This window comes from Arvicola amphibius, chromosome 1 (genome assembly GCF_903992535.2).
Source record: "Arvicola amphibius chromosome 1, mArvAmp1.2, whole genome shotgun sequence".
In the NCBI taxonomy this organism is placed as follows: domain Eukaryota; kingdom Metazoa; phylum Chordata; class Mammalia; order Rodentia; family Cricetidae; genus Arvicola; species Arvicola amphibius.
The window spans coordinates 179,354,054-179,374,484 of record NC_052047.1 but is presented as its reverse complement, the minus strand read 5'-3'; the positions used below and the strand labels follow the sequence as shown (position 1 = coordinate 179,374,484).

At 37.2% G+C, this 20,431-nt stretch overlaps 1 protein-coding gene across 1 annotated transcript in view; it reads right to left on the bottom strand.

Moving 5' to 3' along the window:
- Window positions 1–6,705: 6,705 nt before the first annotated feature.
- Hells (helicase, lymphoid specific) overlaps window positions 6,706–20,431 on the bottom strand; it is a 36,952-nt gene continuing 23,226 nt past the window's right edge. The window contains exons 13-22 of the mRNA XM_038333121.1: window positions 20,000–20,161; window positions 19,202–19,341; window positions 18,980–19,118; window positions 17,681–17,764; window positions 17,481–17,600; window positions 15,649–15,765; window positions 14,617–14,776; window positions 12,428–12,524; window positions 11,677–11,753; window positions 6,706–7,746 (exon numbers count right to left, since the gene is read on the bottom strand). Coding sequence (XP_038189049.1) covers window positions 7,652–7,746; window positions 11,677–11,753; window positions 12,428–12,524; window positions 14,617–14,776; window positions 15,649–15,765; window positions 17,481–17,600; window positions 17,681–17,764; window positions 18,980–19,118; window positions 19,202–19,341; window positions 20,000–20,161 — 1,191 coding nt within the window. The 3' untranslated portion in view covers window positions 6,706–7,651. The remainder of the gene's footprint in view (window positions 7,747–11,676; window positions 11,754–12,427; window positions 12,525–14,616; window positions 14,777–15,648; window positions 15,766–17,480; window positions 17,601–17,680; window positions 17,765–18,979; window positions 19,119–19,201; window positions 19,342–19,999; window positions 20,162–20,431) is intronic.

Below are 20,431 nucleotides of genomic sequence, written 5' to 3'. Positions count from 1 at the left end.
CCCAATCCAGTAAATATTTATTTGACAATTGCTGAACACTATGGTTTCAACTAGGAAGTTAAGCAACATGTCAAAGGTCTCAAGGATGTTATTCTGTAATAAAGAAAACAATGAATTTACTTAAGGGTTCTATGAATTCAAATATGGCATATCCTTTAAAAATATAGAATATCCTGTGAAAAAGATAAAAATACTTCCCATTATTAGAATCAGCAGATTGGCAGAGCAGTTGGTATTTGAATTAATCATTTAATAGGACAGGAGATGGCTAAAATTTAGAGCCATTTGAGGGATAGTACAAAAACCTAATACAGTAGAAGCTTCGTAAATTATATACGTTTACAAAGGGAAACTAAATGAAATCTGTTGTGGGAACGCATTAGTCTTGTCTGCTACATGGTAACAGATAAGCTTGTGGGGAAAGAGTCTCTTGATCTCTCTTGCTCACACTTGGCACTGTCAGAGACCAAGCAGCAGAGGCAGCATGGGTTCAGTAGTGCTTTGCTCTGTATTTGTGAGTTTGCCTTTTCATGGCACTTAATACATTGATTACTATACTTTTGTATGTTCCTACTTCACCTGGCACCCAACGTGGGGCTCAAACACATGACCCAGAGATTAAGAGTCTCATGCTCTATCAACTTGTAATGATGAGGTGAGCAGGCCTGCTTTTTGTCCCGCCAAGCTCCTGCACAGCTAGCTTAGCCCCGGAAATAATAACACAGAAACTATATTCATTTAAACACTGCCTGGCCCTTTAGTTCTAGCCTCTTATTGGCTAACTCTTACATCTTGATTAACCCATTTTTAATGTGTATGTCACCATGAGACTGTGGCTTGCCAGCAAGATTCTAACCTACATCTATCTTGGGCCAGAGAATCATGGTGTCTGCCTGTTTTCTTTCTCCCAGCATTTTGTTTTGTCTACTCCATCCACCTAAGGGCTGGCCTATCAAAAGGCTTCTTTATTTGACCAATGACAGTAACATATAGACAGAAGACCCTCCTACACCATCAAATGAGCGAGCCGGGTAGTGGTAGCTGGGCAGTGGTGGCTACAGGAACCACTGTTACTAAGTCTTAGTGTTCTCTACAAACTGACAGCAAGGTCCCATTGCCAAACTACGTATACAATTCATAGTGCCTACAAAGAGCCTTCACCCCTATGTGCTAGTGTCTTTGGTACAGGAAGGTACTCAGCACACTATCAAAGGAAAAATATAAACACCAACCTAGTAACAAACCTTCTGATCTACAATGGTGTCCAGCTTGCAAGGTACACTAGCGCAATGGTGGCATGAAGCTTGTGAGAGTAACCAACCAATCTGATTTGACTTAAGGCAAGGCAAGATGTAACCTACAGCTGACACTGCTTAGGTGACCAAGAACCTGAGGCTAGATAGTCCTGAGACTAAGGTAAAACCAAATACTAGGGTTCTAAAAGAAAAGAAGGAAGGAAGGAAGGAAGGAAGGAAGGAAGGAAGGAAGGAAGGAAGGAAGGAAGGAAGGAAGGAAGGAAGGAAGGGACTCCTAATTCATTCATGGGTCAGTGACTTGCTCAGCCATCATGAAAGTTTTCTCCTACAACAAATGGAACCAAATAGAGACCCACAACCAGACATTACACAGAGAATGAGTATCTTTGGAACACACAACCCTAAACGGGACATCTCCATAAAATCCCTCCCTTTGGCTCAGTGAACCTTGTGGAAAAGGAAGTGGGAATGGAAGACACCACACAACTCAGGCCTTCTAAATCAAAAGGATCTACACACATAAGAACTCAGTATGTCTAAGATCTGCATGGGTCTGCATCAGATGGAGTCCTAGGGCGAACAGAAGTGGGCACATTCCTCCATCCTTAACAGAGATGTTATCTCTGATAACCACTTGTAAATGGAATTTTAGTTTTCTCCGAGGGACTCTCCCTGAGGAAACTACTGCTCAAGGGTAAGATGCCCTCCCAGCAGATTGTCAACAGAAAAACTCAATGGCATCATCCTTATCTCATTGTCCTGTCAGCCCTGGTTGTCCTACAACTCGCTCTATAGACCAGGCTGGCCTCAAACTCAAGAGATCCACCTGCCTCTGCCTCCCGAATGCTAGAATTAACCACGTGCCACCACCACCCAACATTTTTTTCAATCTTGTTTTCTATTTTCATTCAATTTTATTTTTACAGACATTTTATTTTCCAAAGAGACCCTAGTTTAGTGTTTTTACAAGATTCTTCAAAGGGCTAATGGGTAGGTCTCTTTTTTGTAACTTGGGACTCCTTTCCTTCAGGCAGTGGAGGGGTTGATTTGGATGGAGAAGAGTAGAGGGAAGGGAAACTGTAACCAGGATATATCATGTGAAAAAAAAAAAAAAAAACCTATTTTCAATAAAAGGAAATAAAATAGGGAGACCCCAATGCTTCCAAAGACATGTCAACTATCTTCTACTACTGGTTTCTGTTTCTTTGCACTTGAGACACTAAATTATCTGTGATAAATACATCTAGAGGATAGTTTATATAAATACTTCATCTTTCGCATTATCTACAGCCTTTGGCATCAACTTTGCAGTATCATCCCACTAAGTGAGCTTGCCCTCAGAATTTAGCCCATAGGGAATTAGCTGTAAAGAAAGTAGATGCGTGGGAAGTACTTACCCAAGATGCTTTTCCTCTGCCACTCTGCAGAGGACATGTAAAAGCTTGCTTTTGATGCCTGGGTTAAGTCTCCACAACTTATCCAAGTTTTAGCATCTAAAAAGCAGCCGGCCACAGATGCATCTGTGAATCTGGCCAAGGTAGCCACACCAATCCTACAGTAAGTTTCCTGCTAACACACAGATTCATAAGAACAAACACCTTTGTGTGTGGGTGTGTGTAGGGAGGGTGTTTTGGGTTTGTTTTGAGATAGGGTTTCTCTGTGTAGCCCTGGCTGTCATGGAACTTGCTCTATAGACCAAGCTGTTTTGCCTGTATGTATGCCTGGTGCCTGTGAAGGCTAGAAGAGGATACTGAATTCCAGCCACTGGGTAAGCAATAAGCATTCTTACACAATGCTGGAATTAGAGGTGTGTGCCACCACCACCAAGCTAATACTTTAAGTCCCTAAGACCTTAGGGTGCACTTGTACTAAAGATTCTTTATAGTTACAACATGGCATTTTTAAGTTTGTGGCTGTTGCAAATTCTTGCAGAATGAAATGACTTAACTTTAAAGTTAAGAGAGCTAACTGAATTATTTCCCTTTCTCCTTCCTGATACTTTTCAATCACAAACCAGAGGCTGAAGAGATGGCTCAGCAGTTTAGATAAAAGCACATAAGTGAACAAACAAAACCAAAACTGTTCCTTAGAGATGGCAGTGAGAGTCTGTCCATTATAATCTTGGCCTCTGAAAGAAGTCAGCTGTAGAGCAAAACAAAACAAACTCCAACTCAAGTTTTCTTGGAATCTGTAGTACACACATCTTGCAAATTCAAATTACAAAAAACTCAGCCTTGTACAAGTTACATTCTCTAACATCTGTTGAGTTGTGTGTTAAGATGCAACAAAAATTTAAAGGTAATAAACTGAGAGAGACCTAATGTACACTATTGCTGACAATACCCGAAAGAAAAGCTTTCCTGTAGACACATATCAACAGTAGACTCTATGAACATCTAACAGTGCTTTAAAAAAAAGGGTTCCTCTGTGTTGCTGTGGCTGCCCTGGAACTAGCTCTGTAGACCAGGCTAGCCTTGAATTTACAGAGATATGCCTGCATCTGCCTGGGATTAAAGGTGTGTACCACCACTGCCAAGCACATTGTAATTCTTTTAAAAAAGATTTATTTTATGTATACAAGTACTCTATCTGCATATACACTTTTATGACAGAAGACGGCATCAGATTCCACCATATGGTTGCTGAGAATTGAACTCGGAACCTCTGAAAGAGTAGCCAGTGCTCTTAATCTCTGACCCATCTCTCCAGCACCCAAACAGCATAATTCTACAGAAAATTGATTTAATTTAAACTTTAAAATTTTTTAAAGATGTGTTATTTTAAGTGCACATGTTTTGCCTACATGTATTTCTTTGTGAAGATGCAACTGCAGTTACAGACAGTTGTGACCTGCCATGTGGGTGCAGAGAATTGAACCTGTGTTCTCTGGAAGAACAGCAGTGTTCTTAACTACACAAGTATCTCTCCCACCCATAACTAAAGAAATAAGTTTACAAATTAAGCAAGTATAGATTTATAGCTATTTATTAAAGAAAATAATTTGTAAAGCAACAATCGAAAAATGTATACTCCTTCCAAGTATAAATGAAGACATTCACAAACCAATTTATCCCATATTGGGCCACAAAGAAAGTATCTTCTAAAAACTTAACATCATACACATGTGTGGCGGTGCAAACTTGCAATGCCTGCACTTGAAGGGTGGAGGCAGAAAGATCAGTAGTTCAAGGTCATCCTTTGCTACAAAACAGATCTGAAGCCAGACCAAGCTACAGGAGACCTGTCTCAAAAAAGCAAAAAACAAAAAAACAAGCAAGCAAGCAAAAAAAGCATTATACAAATCACATTTTCTAAAAATAATTCAATGTAGGTAAAAAGCAACAAGAGTTAACTTTTAAAAGTAATATGCCAGCTGAGCAGTGGTGCATGCCTTTAATCCCAGCACTTGCGAACTTGGGAGCCAGTTTGAGGCCAGCCTGGTGTACAGAGTGAGTGCCAGGAGAAATCCTGTCTCAAAAAAAAAAAAAAAAAAAAAAAAAAGGAAGATGTCTACAACATAAATATCTAATATATCCTTGGGTTAACAAGAAAATCATAAAAATTTAGGAAACATAAATAACAGTGAAATTATAACCAAGAAAGTTATGAAATATAATCTAAAAGAATAGAGAAAATAACGTTTTTAAATTACTCCAAAAACTAAGGTATTTCGATTACATAATACAGCTTAAACAAAAAGATGAATATATGAAACAATGAAATATGATCAAAGATACTTAACAAACCTTGAAGCTGATTCTTGCATATAATATACATGTAAAACTATAGCAAAACTGACCAAAATAAAAACTAAGAAGAAGCAAAATTTAAACAAGATGGTACTTTATAATAGTCAGGATGGCACAAATCAGAAAGGTTGTGAAACACTTACATAGTGAAAATCCACACAGAAATTATGAAAAGCAATACAGTAGTAGGTAAAATATGGACACACACTGAAGACCTAAGTGTACAGCAATATGGGCAGGTCTTAAAACAAAACTGAGAAAAATAAGCTATTGGAAGTAGCACACCCTATACATTAGCAGTTTTCAGACATTTGACCTCATTCCAAAATTAAATTGAAGGCCTCATATAATGCCTGTCCTTTACATGTATAGACACTGTGCCTACATGTTAAGTCTGTCTGTGATGTGCATGCCTGATGCCTACAGAGGCCAAGAGGGCATCAGATCCCTTGTAATTGTGGGCTGTCAACTGGGTGCTGGGAATCTAGTCCCAGTCTCTGGAAGAATGGTTTAACTGCTGAGTCATAACTTTAGCTCCCCACCCCAAAGCAATTTTTAATGATTGCATTAAACAATATTTAATACTTTAGAAACCAGAGCTGAAAACTTTTATCTTCAAGATTCACTAGCCATAAAATCATGCCATACATGTACACTCTGTAAAACTGTACTGTACACTGGTAATGAGAAAAAGATTACATCACAGTGCTCCATGATCTTCACGAAGGACAATCTCAAACTCAGAGATCCACCTGCTTCTTCCTCTGGTCCATTTTATTTTTTCAGATTTATTTTACTTATATCAATGTTTTGCTTACATGTATATGCCTCTACATCAAATGCAAGCCCAAAGAGATCAGGAGAGCACATCAGATCCCCTAGAACTAGAGTTGGGGACGTTTGTGAGCCACCTACTTTTCCAGTTCTGCTTCTATTTTCTCAATGCAATAGGGCATACGGCGAGAGGGAGGAGGTGCTAAAGCCTGTTAAGTACAGAAATAAAGCTATAAAATATTCACGTCTATAAGAATACTACAGGTGCCGACAAGACAGCTCAGTGGGAAAAAAGCCTTGAGTACCAACCAAGTTTAATCTCCAGATTCCACATAAAAGGTGGAGAAAGTTGACTCCTGAAAGTTGTTCGTTGACCTCTGAACCAAGAAAACAATTTTTGTGAAGGAAGTAACAAAACAAAGGTTTTTTGTTGTTGTTTTTTGTTTTGGTTTTTCGAGACAGTGTTTCCCTGTAGTTTCTAGAGCCTGTCCTGGAACTAGCTCTTGTAGACCAGGCTGGCCTCAAACTCAGAGATCCGCCTGCCTCTGCCTCCCGAGTGCTGGGATTAAAGGCGTACGCCACCACCGCCCAGCCAAAACAAAGGTTTTTACAACTTTTAGGCAACTCACCAAGTTGTATTAAATCCATGCTGAACAACTCTACCTACTTTTATGACTGCTGAACATCACTAGTATTAGAAAAAAAACACCTGCAGGTCTTATTTGACCTAAAGGTCTCTTATTTGATCAAATGCTTTTTCAAAAAGTTTTTCTTCTTTTATTTCCATTATTCTATAGTCCTTTCATTTGAATATAGATACATATAATGTTTTCCCAAAGGACAATCAATAAATACACGATCTGGGCTTGAAAAGCAATTCATCAGTTGGATGGTCATTGCTCTTCCAAAAAACCTGTGTTTATTTCTCAGTACCAATGCCAGAAGGTTCAAAGATCTACTAACAACCACACACACACAAATTTTAAAATAGAAAATAAATAAATACACAGCTTGTTGAACATGTCCTCCTAGGCAGGGTATACATAAGATTTCTTCTTCACTGACTTATAACCTTCCACCAGGGCCTAGATTGTTTCCTTTGAGGCTGGTATGATCCCTTACTTTGGCTCCTAGGTTTCTTACACACAGAGGTCTTTTCTTCACTCTGGTTGTATCTGCACTCTATTTCTATAAATTCTTTTGGTTTTTTATTTGATTTCTATTCTTGCTTTGAACGATGTATCTTTCCCAAAATCTGGGTTTTTATCAAGACCCTGCAATGTCTTTGAGCTTTGCTGAAATTGTTATATGACAGTCCTTACAGAAGAATGAAGTCAGTTCAGCCAGTACCATTGAATCCCAGGATCAGTTAAGCCTTGCTATTATTTTAACTAAATTAATAGTTTCCTGACAAAATAATGGGATGAGATCATATTATAATAAACATTTATTTGGTAAGTCATCTTACGGACTCAAAATCAAACAATTTACTTCAGCAACAGAAAGTACAATTTCAATCATTCTCCCCCATCAAAACCCTGCTCCATAACTGCAGTCCAAATCCCATGAATTACACAACTAAAGGGGCTGGGGGAGACACTAAACTTCCACAGGAAGACTGTATAAACTTGCCAATAGTTAAGTACATATTAGACAATATTCAAAGACCATACTCAAAAGTACAACCCAGTCCCAAAAACTACCTGAAAAAAACTAAATTTAATAGGAAATTTGTACTTAATAAATCTCAGAAAATTAGCATTTCAGGGATGTAACAATACTAGTTACATTATATAAACTTATAAAATCCAAAGCGAGTAGGCAAGTTACCAGAATGGATGTAAAAGTTTTTAAAAGCCATTTAGCTCTGCTTTAAAACAAACATTCTGCACTGGAATCTTCAGAATTTTCTAGTATCTTGAATATCCCTGTTTTCTCTTTAATCGGTCTTGAGGCCTTCATTTGATCTAAGAGAGAAATATTAGGACACATATATTTTTAAAGACATAAGAAAATTTTTTAAAAATCATAAGAACTCTCTAATATGATGCTGAAACACAAGTCCTCTCTCCAAAATATAAAAATCCATAGAAATGTGGGATATTCTTGCTTGTGCCCATAGAGCTCCCTGTAACACTGTCTTTATTACAGCTCCAAACAGCACAGAGGAAACAATATCAAGCCTCATTTTGCTGTTCTAAATCTATACATACAAAGCTATATAAACAAAACACTTATTTGGTTATTTTTTCAATTTTATAAATTTTATTTTTACTTTACTTTCAGTGGTGTTTTGTCAAATCTTGGAGTTACAGATAGGTGTAGCTGCCATGTGGGTGCTGGGAACTGAACTTGCGTCCTCTAAGTGCTGTGCCATCTCTCCAGCTCCATCAGCAATGTTTTAAAAGACAATCATGCTTAGTTTGAAAGCTGACAAACAGGGCTGGAGAAATGCTTAGCTCTGCCGAGTTTTAGCACATGCATGTCATTTCGCAATCATCGATAACTCTAATTCCAAGATACGACACCCTCTCCTGACCTCTGCAGGAACTAGGGATGTACCTGCCACAGACATACAAGTAGGCAAAACACTCATAAAATTAAATCAGAGAAGGAAAATACCATGAAAAACTACTTTCATTTTAGAACCAGAACAAGTTTGTGTCATGTCTCACAGAAATGTTTAGCATGAATTTAACAAAAATATTTTTCATAGTGAGCTCTATATGTGTGCTACACACACACACACACACACACACACACACACAAAAACATCCTTAATATATGTATCTCTGTGTGTGTAAACCTGAGAACAAAGTCAGGAGTATGCCAGGTATCCTCTCTATCATTCTTCCCTTTATTCCCCTGAGACAAGGTCTATCACTGAACCTGTAACTAGTGGGAATCCAACAAGCCTTAACAATTCTCCATCCTTTCCCCTGACCTCTCATAATGAAGGCTGTATGCTGTGGGAAATGCTCTTGTATACTGTAAAGATTGGTCACTTATATTGGTTTAATAAAATGCTGATTGGCCAGTAGCCAGGCGGGAAGTATGAGCAAGGCAAGCAACTCGGAGAATTCTGGGAAGAGGAAAGGCTCAGATGCAGTCACCAGCCAGATGCAGAGGAAGCAAGATGAGAATGCTGCACTAAGGGAAGGTACAAGCCACATGGCTAAACACAGTCAACACTATGGGTTAATTGAAGTTTTAAAAGCTAGTCAATAAGACTAAGCTAATAAGCCAAAACAGTTTATAATTAATATAGGTCTCTCTGTGTTTCACTGGGACTGAACAGCTGCAGGACTAGGCGGAACAGAAACTTCTGTGTAAACATGTTGTCGGGGCCCAGACTTTCATAGGCTCTGGGTATTTGAACTCAGGTCCCCATTCTTTAACAGCAAGTATTCTTACCTGCTACACCATCTCCCTAGCCTTGTGAGCACTGTGTTTTATTTCAGAATTCTTTCCCTGTTGGGTACAGTGGTATTCACCTGCAATCCCATTTTTTGAGAGCAATTTCAATTTTTATTTCTTACTCCTCTAGTCTATTATCTTATAGTATGTAGAACTTCCTTCTACAATGTTAAAGTGACAGCTATTATTCTTGGTTAGTCTGAGTTAAGTAGAGGAGTATTTTTTTTTTCCTAACTTCCTAGATGGTTGTTTAAGAACTGTTTTCTAAAAAAAAAAAAAAAAAAAAAAAAAAAAAAAAACTTAAAAAAAAAAAAAAAAGAACTGTTTTCTGGAGAGTCCGGGGAGGGGTAGAGGGTGTGGTGGAAGGAAGGGCAGGCGGGAGTTTGCTAACACCTTCAATCAAACTCCTCACATTTTCTAAAATAAAAAAAGCAACCAATCTCAAACTAGGTAACAAACCTAAAACAAAGAAACTAAAACTCTACTACTCTTATATAAAACTTTAATCTTTGAAAAAAAAATACTTAGATACAACTCAAAACTTGTGATATGCAGATTTTGTAAAACTGGACTTCATTACAGTTTACAACTGAGCATGATGGACAAAGACTTGTAATACCAGCACTTAGGCAGAGACAGACACAGAAGGACCACAGAAGTTCAAGAACAATATGGTCTACACAGCCAGAGCCTGCCTCAATAAGCAGGGAGCTGGGTGGTGGTGGTGGTGGGGTGTTAAGGAGACAGTAAAGTAGTTGTTCTTTGAATGTGAAGACCTGAGTTTAGATCCCAGAACCCACATAGACACAGAAGCAGTAGCAACCATGTTTAATACCAGTACTCCTAGAGAGATAAGAAGCAAGAGACAAGAAACCCCAGAAGGTTCATGGGCCAGCCAGCAGTGAAAAATGAGACCCTGATCCAAATAAGGTGAGGGCTGACACCCAAGTTGTCTTTTGACCTCCAACTTGGTGCCATGGCAGACAACATATATATATACGCATTCACAAGAATTAAGATTTTTAAAAAAGTAAAGAAAAGAAACAAAGAAAGAAAAACTATGGTGGTATATTATTTGTGTTTTAGTAAATAAAGCTTGCCTGAAGATCAGAATGCAAAGCAGCCACACTAGTATGGCATACAGACCAGGTAGTGGTGGCACACACCGTGAATCCCAGCAGCCACACTAGTAGTGGTGGTGGTGGTGGATGCCCTTAATCCCAGGACTAGGGAGGTATATAAAACAGGTGACAGAGCTCACGCTCAGTCACAGTCTCAGTCTGAGTATTCGTGTAGGCAGAATCACCCATTTCAATCTGGTAGAGGTAAGAGCCATTTTGCTTTTCTGATCTTCAGCTTGAACTCCAGTATCTGTCTCTGGGTTTTTATTATTCATGTTACAAAAGTCTTTCAGGATAGAGAGATGGCTCAGTGGTTAAATATGTTCTTCCAGGACCCTGGTTTAATTCCCAACACTCACATGGTGGCTCACAACTGCCTGTAAATCCAGTTCCAGGGAATCCAAGACCCTTTTCTGCCCTTTGTGGATATCAAGCATGCAAGTAGTGCACAGAAACACACGTAGAAAAAAAAGATATATACAAGTAAAATAAAATATTTAAAGATCTTTATTGTGAGAGGGAACAGATCAGTTTAATATGTATTCATGGTTATAATTTCAAGACAGATGTTTGATTTTTAAGTCTCTAACAAAAGAGAAACAGCAAGGAACAGGAATTACTAAATGTTAATGTGGGAAATCTGAACAGAGACACAGAGAGAGAATAGGCAGAGATGAAGGAGACTGATGTGGGAAATGCTTCTGTATATGTGTTGCTTTTATTGGTTAATGAATAAAGAAACTGCTTTGAACTTATAGGAGGGCAGAATAGAGGTAGGTGGGGGAAAACTAAACTGAATGCTGGGAGAAAAAAGGCAGGGTCAAGAGATGCCATGTAGATGCCACTGGGAACAGGCAAGCCTGAACCTTGCCGGTAAGCCACAGACACTTGGCAATACACAGATAAATAGAAATGGGTTAAATTAAGAGGTAAGAGCTAGTCAATAAGAAGCTAGAGCTAATAGCACGGCAGTGATTTAATTAATACAATTTCTATGTGGTTACTTTGGGAGTCTGGGCAGCCAGGAACAAACAAGTGACCAACCTACATAGGAGAAACCATGTAGTAACACGCTGTACTGGTAAACCACAGCCTCATGACAATACACAGATTAATAGAAAAGGGTTAATTTAAGATGGAAGAGCTAGCTAGGAATATGCCTGAGCCATTGATCAAACAGTATTGTAAATAATGTGGTTTCTGTGTGATTTTTTGGAGTGTGAGAAGCTGGGAAATGAAAGCAGTCTCTGTCCTATAAAATGTTGTGACTAATTATGGCTGAACGCAGTACACACAGGGTTCTTTACACTATTTTCTGTATGTTTTAAAGTTTTCATTACAGAAAAGGCCAATACTCACCTATGAGATCACTTCGATCTAATAACAATTCTAGGTCCTCATCACTAATGACCTTCTCTCTTGATCCTTTTACTTCCCTATAAAAACAACATCCAAGTATTATTGGACTATACTCAGAACTATGCATCACATTTTTCTAAATTAAGAAATGTTGGAGGAGCTGGAGAAATGCATCAGAGGTTAAGAGCACTGACTGACCTTCCAGAGGTCCTAAGTTCAATTCCCAGCAACACATGGTGGCTCAAATCATACATGCAAGTAGAACACTTATCTACATGATATATAAATAAATCTTTAAAAGTGTAGGGGTGGAACAAGAAATGTTACAGATTAGACAAGTAATTCAGGAGTTAAGAACACTGATTGGTCTTCCAGAGGACCTGAGTGCCATTCCCAGCACCCACCATGTAGCTCATAACTGCCAACATTTAACTCTAGTTCCAGGGGATCGAATGCCCTCTTCTTGCTTCTGTAGGCATCAGGCATGCACATAGTGCAGATATACATGCAAGAAAAACATCCATATAGATAAAATAAAGTTAAAAAATTTTGGGCCAAACAATGACTTAGTGGGTGAAGGTGCTTGCCACCAAACCTGATGACCTGAGCTCAATCCCCAAAACCCACATTGTGGAAGGAGAGAACCAAGCTGTGCTTTGACCTCCACACAGGCCCACTGGCAAAAGAATTCTCTTTCTCTCCTTACCTATACACCTATCTATATATATTATAAAATTTAGAGAAAACTTACCTTTCATAATCTCTAGATTTTAATAATTCCATTAATTCCTTAGGATCTAAGAAATTCTTAGATTGACTTAACCCAGACTGACCACCTTTGAAATGATCTGGAGAGGGAAATAAAATCAAAACAAACAAATCAACAAATTTATACTATAAATTTCTTTGAAAGCTACAATCTATTACAAACCAGGAATGAGGCTTACAATTTGAAAGAAAATTTAACATTTACTAATATACGTTTTGTGCCATTTCATTCATGGGCTGATAACTTTCAAAAGATTTTTTTTGTTTGTTTTTTTGGTTTTTTTTTTTTGGTTTTTCGAGACAGGGTTTCTCTGTGGCTTTGGAGCCTGTCCTAGAACTAGCTCTGTAGACCAGGCTGGTCTCGAACTCACAGAGATCTGCCTGCCTCTGCCTCCCGAGTGCTGGGATTAAAGGCGTGCGCCACCATCGCCCGGCCTCAAAAGATTTTTTTTCAGACTGTCCTGAAGGAACAATGAAAACCCCTTAGTTCTTGCTGGAAGTATAAAATTTTTTGGAAATTTAGAAAAGGTTCGATATTTACTAACAGATAAACACAGCCCCTCTATAAAAACAACATATAAATAATGATTCAAACAGCTTATTCATAATAAACACAATCTGGGGAAATTTCAAATGTCCATCAACAGGTAAATGAACTACTGAGTTGAATAAAACTGCTCTAATATATAGCATATAGATGAATCTCAAAATATGTTAAACAAAAATAGAAAACAACACAGCTGAACAGTGGAAAACTATTTATTTTGTCACACTGTGACCGAAACCAAAACAGCGTGTGTCAGAGAAGCACGGGGAATGACTGAAAAGGATACAATGAACTTTCTGGAGTTGTACGTTTGTTTCAATCATTAAATTGCATACTTAACATTTATGTGTTTTATTGTATGTATATACTGCATAAGTCTGTATTTTTATATTCCTTAACATTCTAAAATTAGTGTCTTCAAATAATGCAAACAGACTTAAGAATACATAATCATAGATAAAAATTATGTAAACTAAAAGTAGGTTTAACATTTAAAGAAATTGTAATTTTATCAAATTTCTTAACAAACACAGGTTAAAAATTTTTGAAAGACCAGGCACATTTTACTCACTCTGAAATTTTTAACGACAACCTAAATTTTCTACCAAGTCAAATTAATTTTATCTCAAATCTAACCTGCTTTTCCATCAAAACCAGGTATGAGGGTCAACAAGTTTGATGATCTGAATTAAATGCCTGAAACCCATTTAAAGGTAGCCACTGTGCTACTTAATAAAATTTTATGTTACATGAGTAAAAATAGAACTATCCTTGGCCAGACAGTGGTGTGCACACCTTTATTCCTTCCTAGCACTTGATAGGCAGAGGCAGATAGTTCCAGGACAGTCAGTCAGAGATACACAGAGAAACACTCTCTTAAAACACTCAAGAAAAAAAAAAAAAAAAAAAGTATCCCAAGAAATCTTGGGAAATAAGACATGAAACTCCTCATTCATTTTCCCCTTTCAAAGAATCTATTCTACATTAAATGGAATTTGATGTTACCACTATGAAATACCATTGACATCTACTACTTAGCATCTTGAAAGGTCTTAAGTTTTAAAGGTTTTGGCAAACAAATATCTTACCAGAAATATGCCAAGCATTATGTTAAGTTTTATATGACAGATTTGGGGACATTATACCAATGAACTCCCAAAGTTTCATTATCCTTGACTCTTTCCCTTAACAGTTATCTAATCCCTGAGTTTCTGTCTATGAACAGCAACTCAATGTACGTTGTCAGTAGTTCCAAATCCCCTATCGCACATTTAAATCCTGTGTCATCAAGCTGTATTAATTTTTTTTTTAGAAAAAACAAAAATGAAAATTCTTAACACACAAAAACATCACTTACATGTAATGTTACGTGTAATAGCACTTACAGGGCTGGAGAGATGGCTCACATTTAGAGCATGGTCTACTTTTATAGGGGGCCTGGTTTCAATTCCCAGCACCTACATAGAGGCTCACAACCATCTGTACTTTCAGGTTCAGTTGCGTCAATACCCTTGTCTGGTATCTCTAAGCACTAAGCTTGTACATGGGGGACAGACATACATGCAGGCAATATGCTTATACACAAAAATAATGAAATTATTTTAAACAAGTTAAAAACCATTTACTTTTATGGATGATAAGCTTCTCTAGTTTTCTCTTAGCAGCTGCTCTTTCCACAATTTTCTGATCAATAGTATTTGCAGTTACAAGGCGATATACAACAACTGGCTTTGTCTGACCAATCCTATGACATCTGTCTTGGGCCTGGAGATCAGACTGGGGATTCTTAAAGTTGAAAAGAAAGGTACAGTTAGCAGAATCATGTTAAAATTAGCTTAAACTTGTGGGGCAGTTGTAGCGCACACCTTCAACCACAGTGCTATGGGAGCAGAGACAATTGGATCTCAGAAAAGTTTAAAAATGAAAACATAAACTTATGAAATCTTGGTAAAACAGCCAAGTACGTGATAAGAAACTTTGGAGTGGTTTTTAGATGTACTTTAAATTCCAGAATGGCTGCTTAAGTTACCACTCAGACAGAACAGTTGTACAAATTTCTATGTTAATATTCCCACAGGTTACAGAGATATGGTTCAATGGGTAAAGCCTAGCCACCTCAGTTTACTCCTCAGGTATAGTGGTATAGTATTTGTATTTAAATAAATAAAGCTTGCCTGAAATTAGAAAGCAAAGCAGCCACACAAGTCAGCCTTTACAGGCCAGGAAGTGGTGGTGCATGCTTTTAATCCCAGGACTCGGGAGGAAGAGCCCGAAGGATCTCTGAATTCAAGGTCACCATGAACTATGTAATATTCAATCTGTCTAAAAGAGAAACAGAGCTCACTCTGTTGAACCCCAATATCTGTTTCTGGGACTTTATTATTCGTGCTACAGGATTCACATGGTGAACTAAACTCTTATATGTTGTCCTCTGATAGCTACTTGTTTTTCTCTCTCTTACACACACACACACACACACATATTGATTGTGATTCAAAATTATTTAATACTCTGAAAGTATCTTATTTTTATAGGCAGAAAACTTGATGAAAAATTCCTATCTGCAAATAGGCATTTAAATGCAATTATAATATATGTAATAAAGGATAAAAACTTCAGAACAGAAATATAGTACAGCATATTGCTGTACTTCTTACCCAATCACTGTCATAAATGATAACCGTATCCGCCGCTGTCAAATTAATGCCTAAGCCACCAGCTCGTGTACTCACTAAGAAAAGAAAAACATCTGGATCCTTGTTGAAACTGTATATCTAAAAGCAAAAGGAACATAAACATAAGCTATTAAAATAAAAAAAACTTTAAAACTGACTGGGGTGAAAGGTATTAATTTTAAATACCACTGTCTTTTTCAACAGAACTAGGAAACAATTATAACAGCCAATAAAAAAACCTCTGCATGTATAAACTCTACTTTTCACGCATTTATACTATGCATATTTTTATTTTGTTAAAGCTATATGCCATACTTCGTAACAAAAGAAGTAAAAAAAAAAAAACAGTTAAAAAGATGGCTCAGCCAGTAAAGTACCTGCAAGGTGATTTGAGTTTAGATCCCTGGCACCTATGAAAATACCAAGTGCCCTGGTCACTAATGACAGACCTGGTAGAAGAAACTTAAATGGCAGACAGGATAATCCCTGGAGCCCACCAGCCTGAGAGTCTAGCTAATTAGTAAGTTCAATGCTCAATGGAAGAGGACAGTTAACATCTTTGTTGTCTTGGTGCATGCATATGTGCAAACCCACATATCCAACATATACATAAAACAACATACACACAAATAGATAAGAAATGAGGTGGATAGAAAGGTTGCTTCACTAAAAGGAGCAGCACTTTCTGGGTTTATGGTAATTTGATCTCATTAGTGGTATGGAAAAAATTTTGCTCATGTTGCTCAAAAAACATTACATACTTTATTTGCTTCATAGTAAGTAACTCTTACCCTAAACCATGTAAGTCAATGAAAAATATATAATTTAAATGCATCAAGGACAGATAGATAGTCATGCATGGTGGTTCAAACAGCAGTCTGAAGGCCAAGGCAATAGGAGTGCTCCAATATGAGCCACTCTCTAGTTCAAAGCTGGCCAGGACCAAACACTGCAATTATGTCACACAAAACACTGCCCAGCAAAAAGGCTCCAAGGGTAAAGGCTCTTGTCTCCAAACTTGACAACATGACTTCAATCCCTGTAACCCACATGACAGAAAACACAAAGAAATGCTTTAAAAATAGAGCTTGGAGATAGTGTAGTAAGAATGCTTATTTCTCTCCCGATGGCTGGGATTCAGTTCCCAGAGCTTATATACCCTCTTCTAGGATTCACAGGCACCAAATCTTAAAAACAAAACAAAACAAAACAAAACAACAACAACAAAAAAACCCCAAAACCTAGCCAGGCATTACCGGCTCAGGCCTTTAATCTAAGCACTCGGGTGCCCAAGGCAAGTGACTCTCGAGTTTGAGGCCAGTCTGGACTACAGAGAGTTTCAGGATAACCAGGACTACACACAGAAACCCTGTCTCAAAAACAAACACACAAATGACAACAACAAAAATAAAATAAAGGAATGCTAAACAGATGCAATAGACTGATGTATCTCAGGTGATGAAAAGAAGAAACGGGATGTTAATGGCAGGTCCTAAATGGAATAATAACAGTCAACTAAGTTCTTCTAACTGCCACACACTTAAAATTTTCATGCTAAAAGTTGAAAAATGAGATAAAAATCAAAAACCAATGCCTTATTATCCTAAAGTTCTTACAGCAGTGCATAAGTAGGACACTGTATCTAAGACTGTGCCAGAAGATTACATGTGTATAGATATGAGACTCAAAACTAAGATCTGTCAGGACTAAATGAAATGCTTGTCTCTGATCCTACCACAGGGTTGGGTTTTTAGTCATATTAATTCAAAGATGAAGACAGAGTTACAAAGAAAACTTCGTATGTATAGACTTACATTTTTTTCTCTTTCTGAGTAAGACATAGACCCATCAAGTCTGCTAAATGTGAAGTTTCTAAGATGACAATAATCCATCAAGATGTCCAACATGCTTGTCATTTGTGAAAAAACCAGCACCTAAAATTTAAATACATCTTAATGTCTATACTGACTCGTGAAAAACTAAATGGTTAAAATTCTTATCAGAAATATCCAACCTTGTGACCTCTTTTTTTAAGTTCTGGCAGCATTCGATCCAAAATTAAGAACTTCCCAGAATTTGTTACCAATTCTTCATCAATCTTAAAAGCAGACAAGAAAAGAAAGAAAATTGTTACTATAATGATCAATCATTTGCCATTTTAATAGTTCACTTCTTTCTTGAGACATGGTCACCTTGACTAGCCTTACTCTCAGAAACCCACATGCCTCTCTCTCAAGTGGTAGGGGAATTGGGATTAAAGGCATGTGCTGTAACACCCAGGGGCCTTAATATTTCGGGGCCTTAATATTTCAATTTTTAATGACAAGTTATTATTTGATCTTTTTAAACTGAAAGTTACATTCCAAGAAAAAAAAAAACTCTAAAGGGGGAATATAAACAGTAACTGACACTAAATTATTAAAGTCTAATTGTGAACTTATTTTAAATTATGACACTTTGTATAGCCAAGGATGGTGACACATGTCCGTTATCCAAGCACTTAGGGGGCAGAAGCAGGAGGATCGAAGTCCAAGGTTAGGCTCAGTTATATAGAAGCCTTGAGGCCAGTCTTGGTTAAAAAATAAAAATTGGAGGCAGAAGTGATGATAGCTCAGTGGCTGAGAAAACACATGAGCTTGTAAACAATCTGATTAAGGCTAAAGAAACATTTAAGTAAGGATCAGCAAGTAAAAGCATTTCTAGCATTAGCCTGATGATCTGCTGTTTGATCACTGGAATCCAGATAAAGGCAGAAGAGAACCCACAAAGCTGTCCTGACTTTCCACAGGTGTGCTGTTGTATACAGACAACACACATATACACACTAATAAATAATTTTTAAAGGAAATACTTTGTAGCTAGAGAGCTACCTTAGCAACTAAGAGAATATTTACTACTCTTCCAGGTCCCAGCACTTGCCAGGTTGTTCATAACCATCTATAATTCCAGTTCCAGAGGCTCTGATCTCTTCTGGCCTCCTCAGGCACATGTGCACAAAGCCACCCACAAACACACAGGCATACTCATATAACCAGGTAAGGTGGTACACGGCTTGAATCCCAGCACAGACAAGCAAATACAGACAACGTAAATCTCTTGTGCATTTTAGGCCAGCCTACACCAGTACAGAGCGAGTTCCCAGGCTACAAAGTTAAAACCCTATCTCAAAAAAGGCAAATAAATAAATAAACAAACAAATAAATAAATAAATATTAATGAAATGAAACAGCATAGTATTTAATCTATCAAAAAATGTTTTGCTTCAATATAAAAAATACAGAAAATAAAAACTAAATTATTAAATGATATTTACCTTAAACTCTTGTGTGACTGGGTCTATAGGGTATTCAATCATATATGGATGATTGCAGCACTTACGAAGCAGCATCATTATATTCTGCAGCTTCAGATTAACTTCAGATTCCATAGGGATATTAACATCCACAATACTCCTAACAAAAACATAGCATGTAAGTATGACAAAGGTAAAAATAAAATACAATTTAAATACGTAAATTTATCTTTAAACACTTACCTTTCTCTGTTTACATGTGGCTGTATCTGACTTATTAGTTTTTCTAATTCACTAGGGAATTCATCTGTTTCCCTGTAATTTATTAATTTTCTGCTTCGCCGTTTTGGTCTTCCAGTAGGACTTAGCTCAATTGTTTCCTTCTAAAGAGAATACATAAAAAACCACCTGTTTAAAAACTGCTGAAGCTCTAAATATGAATAAAGTATGTTTTTATGTACACCTGATAATCATACACCCCACTGCAATTTTTACTATGGTGTATGTTATATGGAAATTTCAAATACTCTGAAATCCTCTTGGTTACTGACACCTCTTTAGAAAAGAAACACATAGTTGAAGGGAGTTCGCCTAGTCAATAAGCCTTTAGAAAAGTGACTCTCAAAGATCCTGTGGTTGCAAAATGAACTTCTAAGAGTGGGTTGGTAGGATATAGGAGAATAATTGTGGTAAATGTACATGATATACTTGAATGAAAATGTCCTTATAAAACCCATTACCACATATAATGAATGTCTCTCCAAGAACATTCTCTAAATGATGATTAGTCTTTTTGTTATCAAATCCAGGCTGTTGCACATATAGATATGCACATTTTAAACAAGTACTTCCAATGACCACAAAACAAACAAAACACAGATGATCAACTAAAAGTGTAGGAGGACTGTAGACAACATAAAGTACCTTCTACTTTGAGCCTATTTACCCACAAAGTCCTGAAAATAGGTGAGGAGACAAAAAACTGAAATCAGTCATGAAATTAAGTCACCTCATTTGCAGTTACTTCAAAACCACTATTACCTCAGAAGTTCCAAACATGTTTGCAATTGTGCGGTTCACAATAGCTTTATAGAAGATCTCTTGTTTGTTGGAAAGTGGTGCATAAACAACTACTTCTCGCTTAGGAGGAACTTCAAGAGCAACATCAGACTTCAGTCTTCTCAGTAGAAATGGAGTTAAAATCTAAAATTTAAATATAAATTATAATTTAAATATAAATTATTTATAATTATTTAAATATAAATTATTTATTACCAGAACACTCAGCCTACATAAACCCTTTCTTTCTCTTGAATATCTCCTTGAGATTTCCTCTTCCTAAAGTGTCTCCTTAAGATTTCCCCATACTAGACTAGCGCTTGATAACTTATAAACACATATATACTCAATTACAAATTTATACAAATAGTTGACTATGGTTGCTCATGCCTTAAATCTAGCACTCCAGTGGCA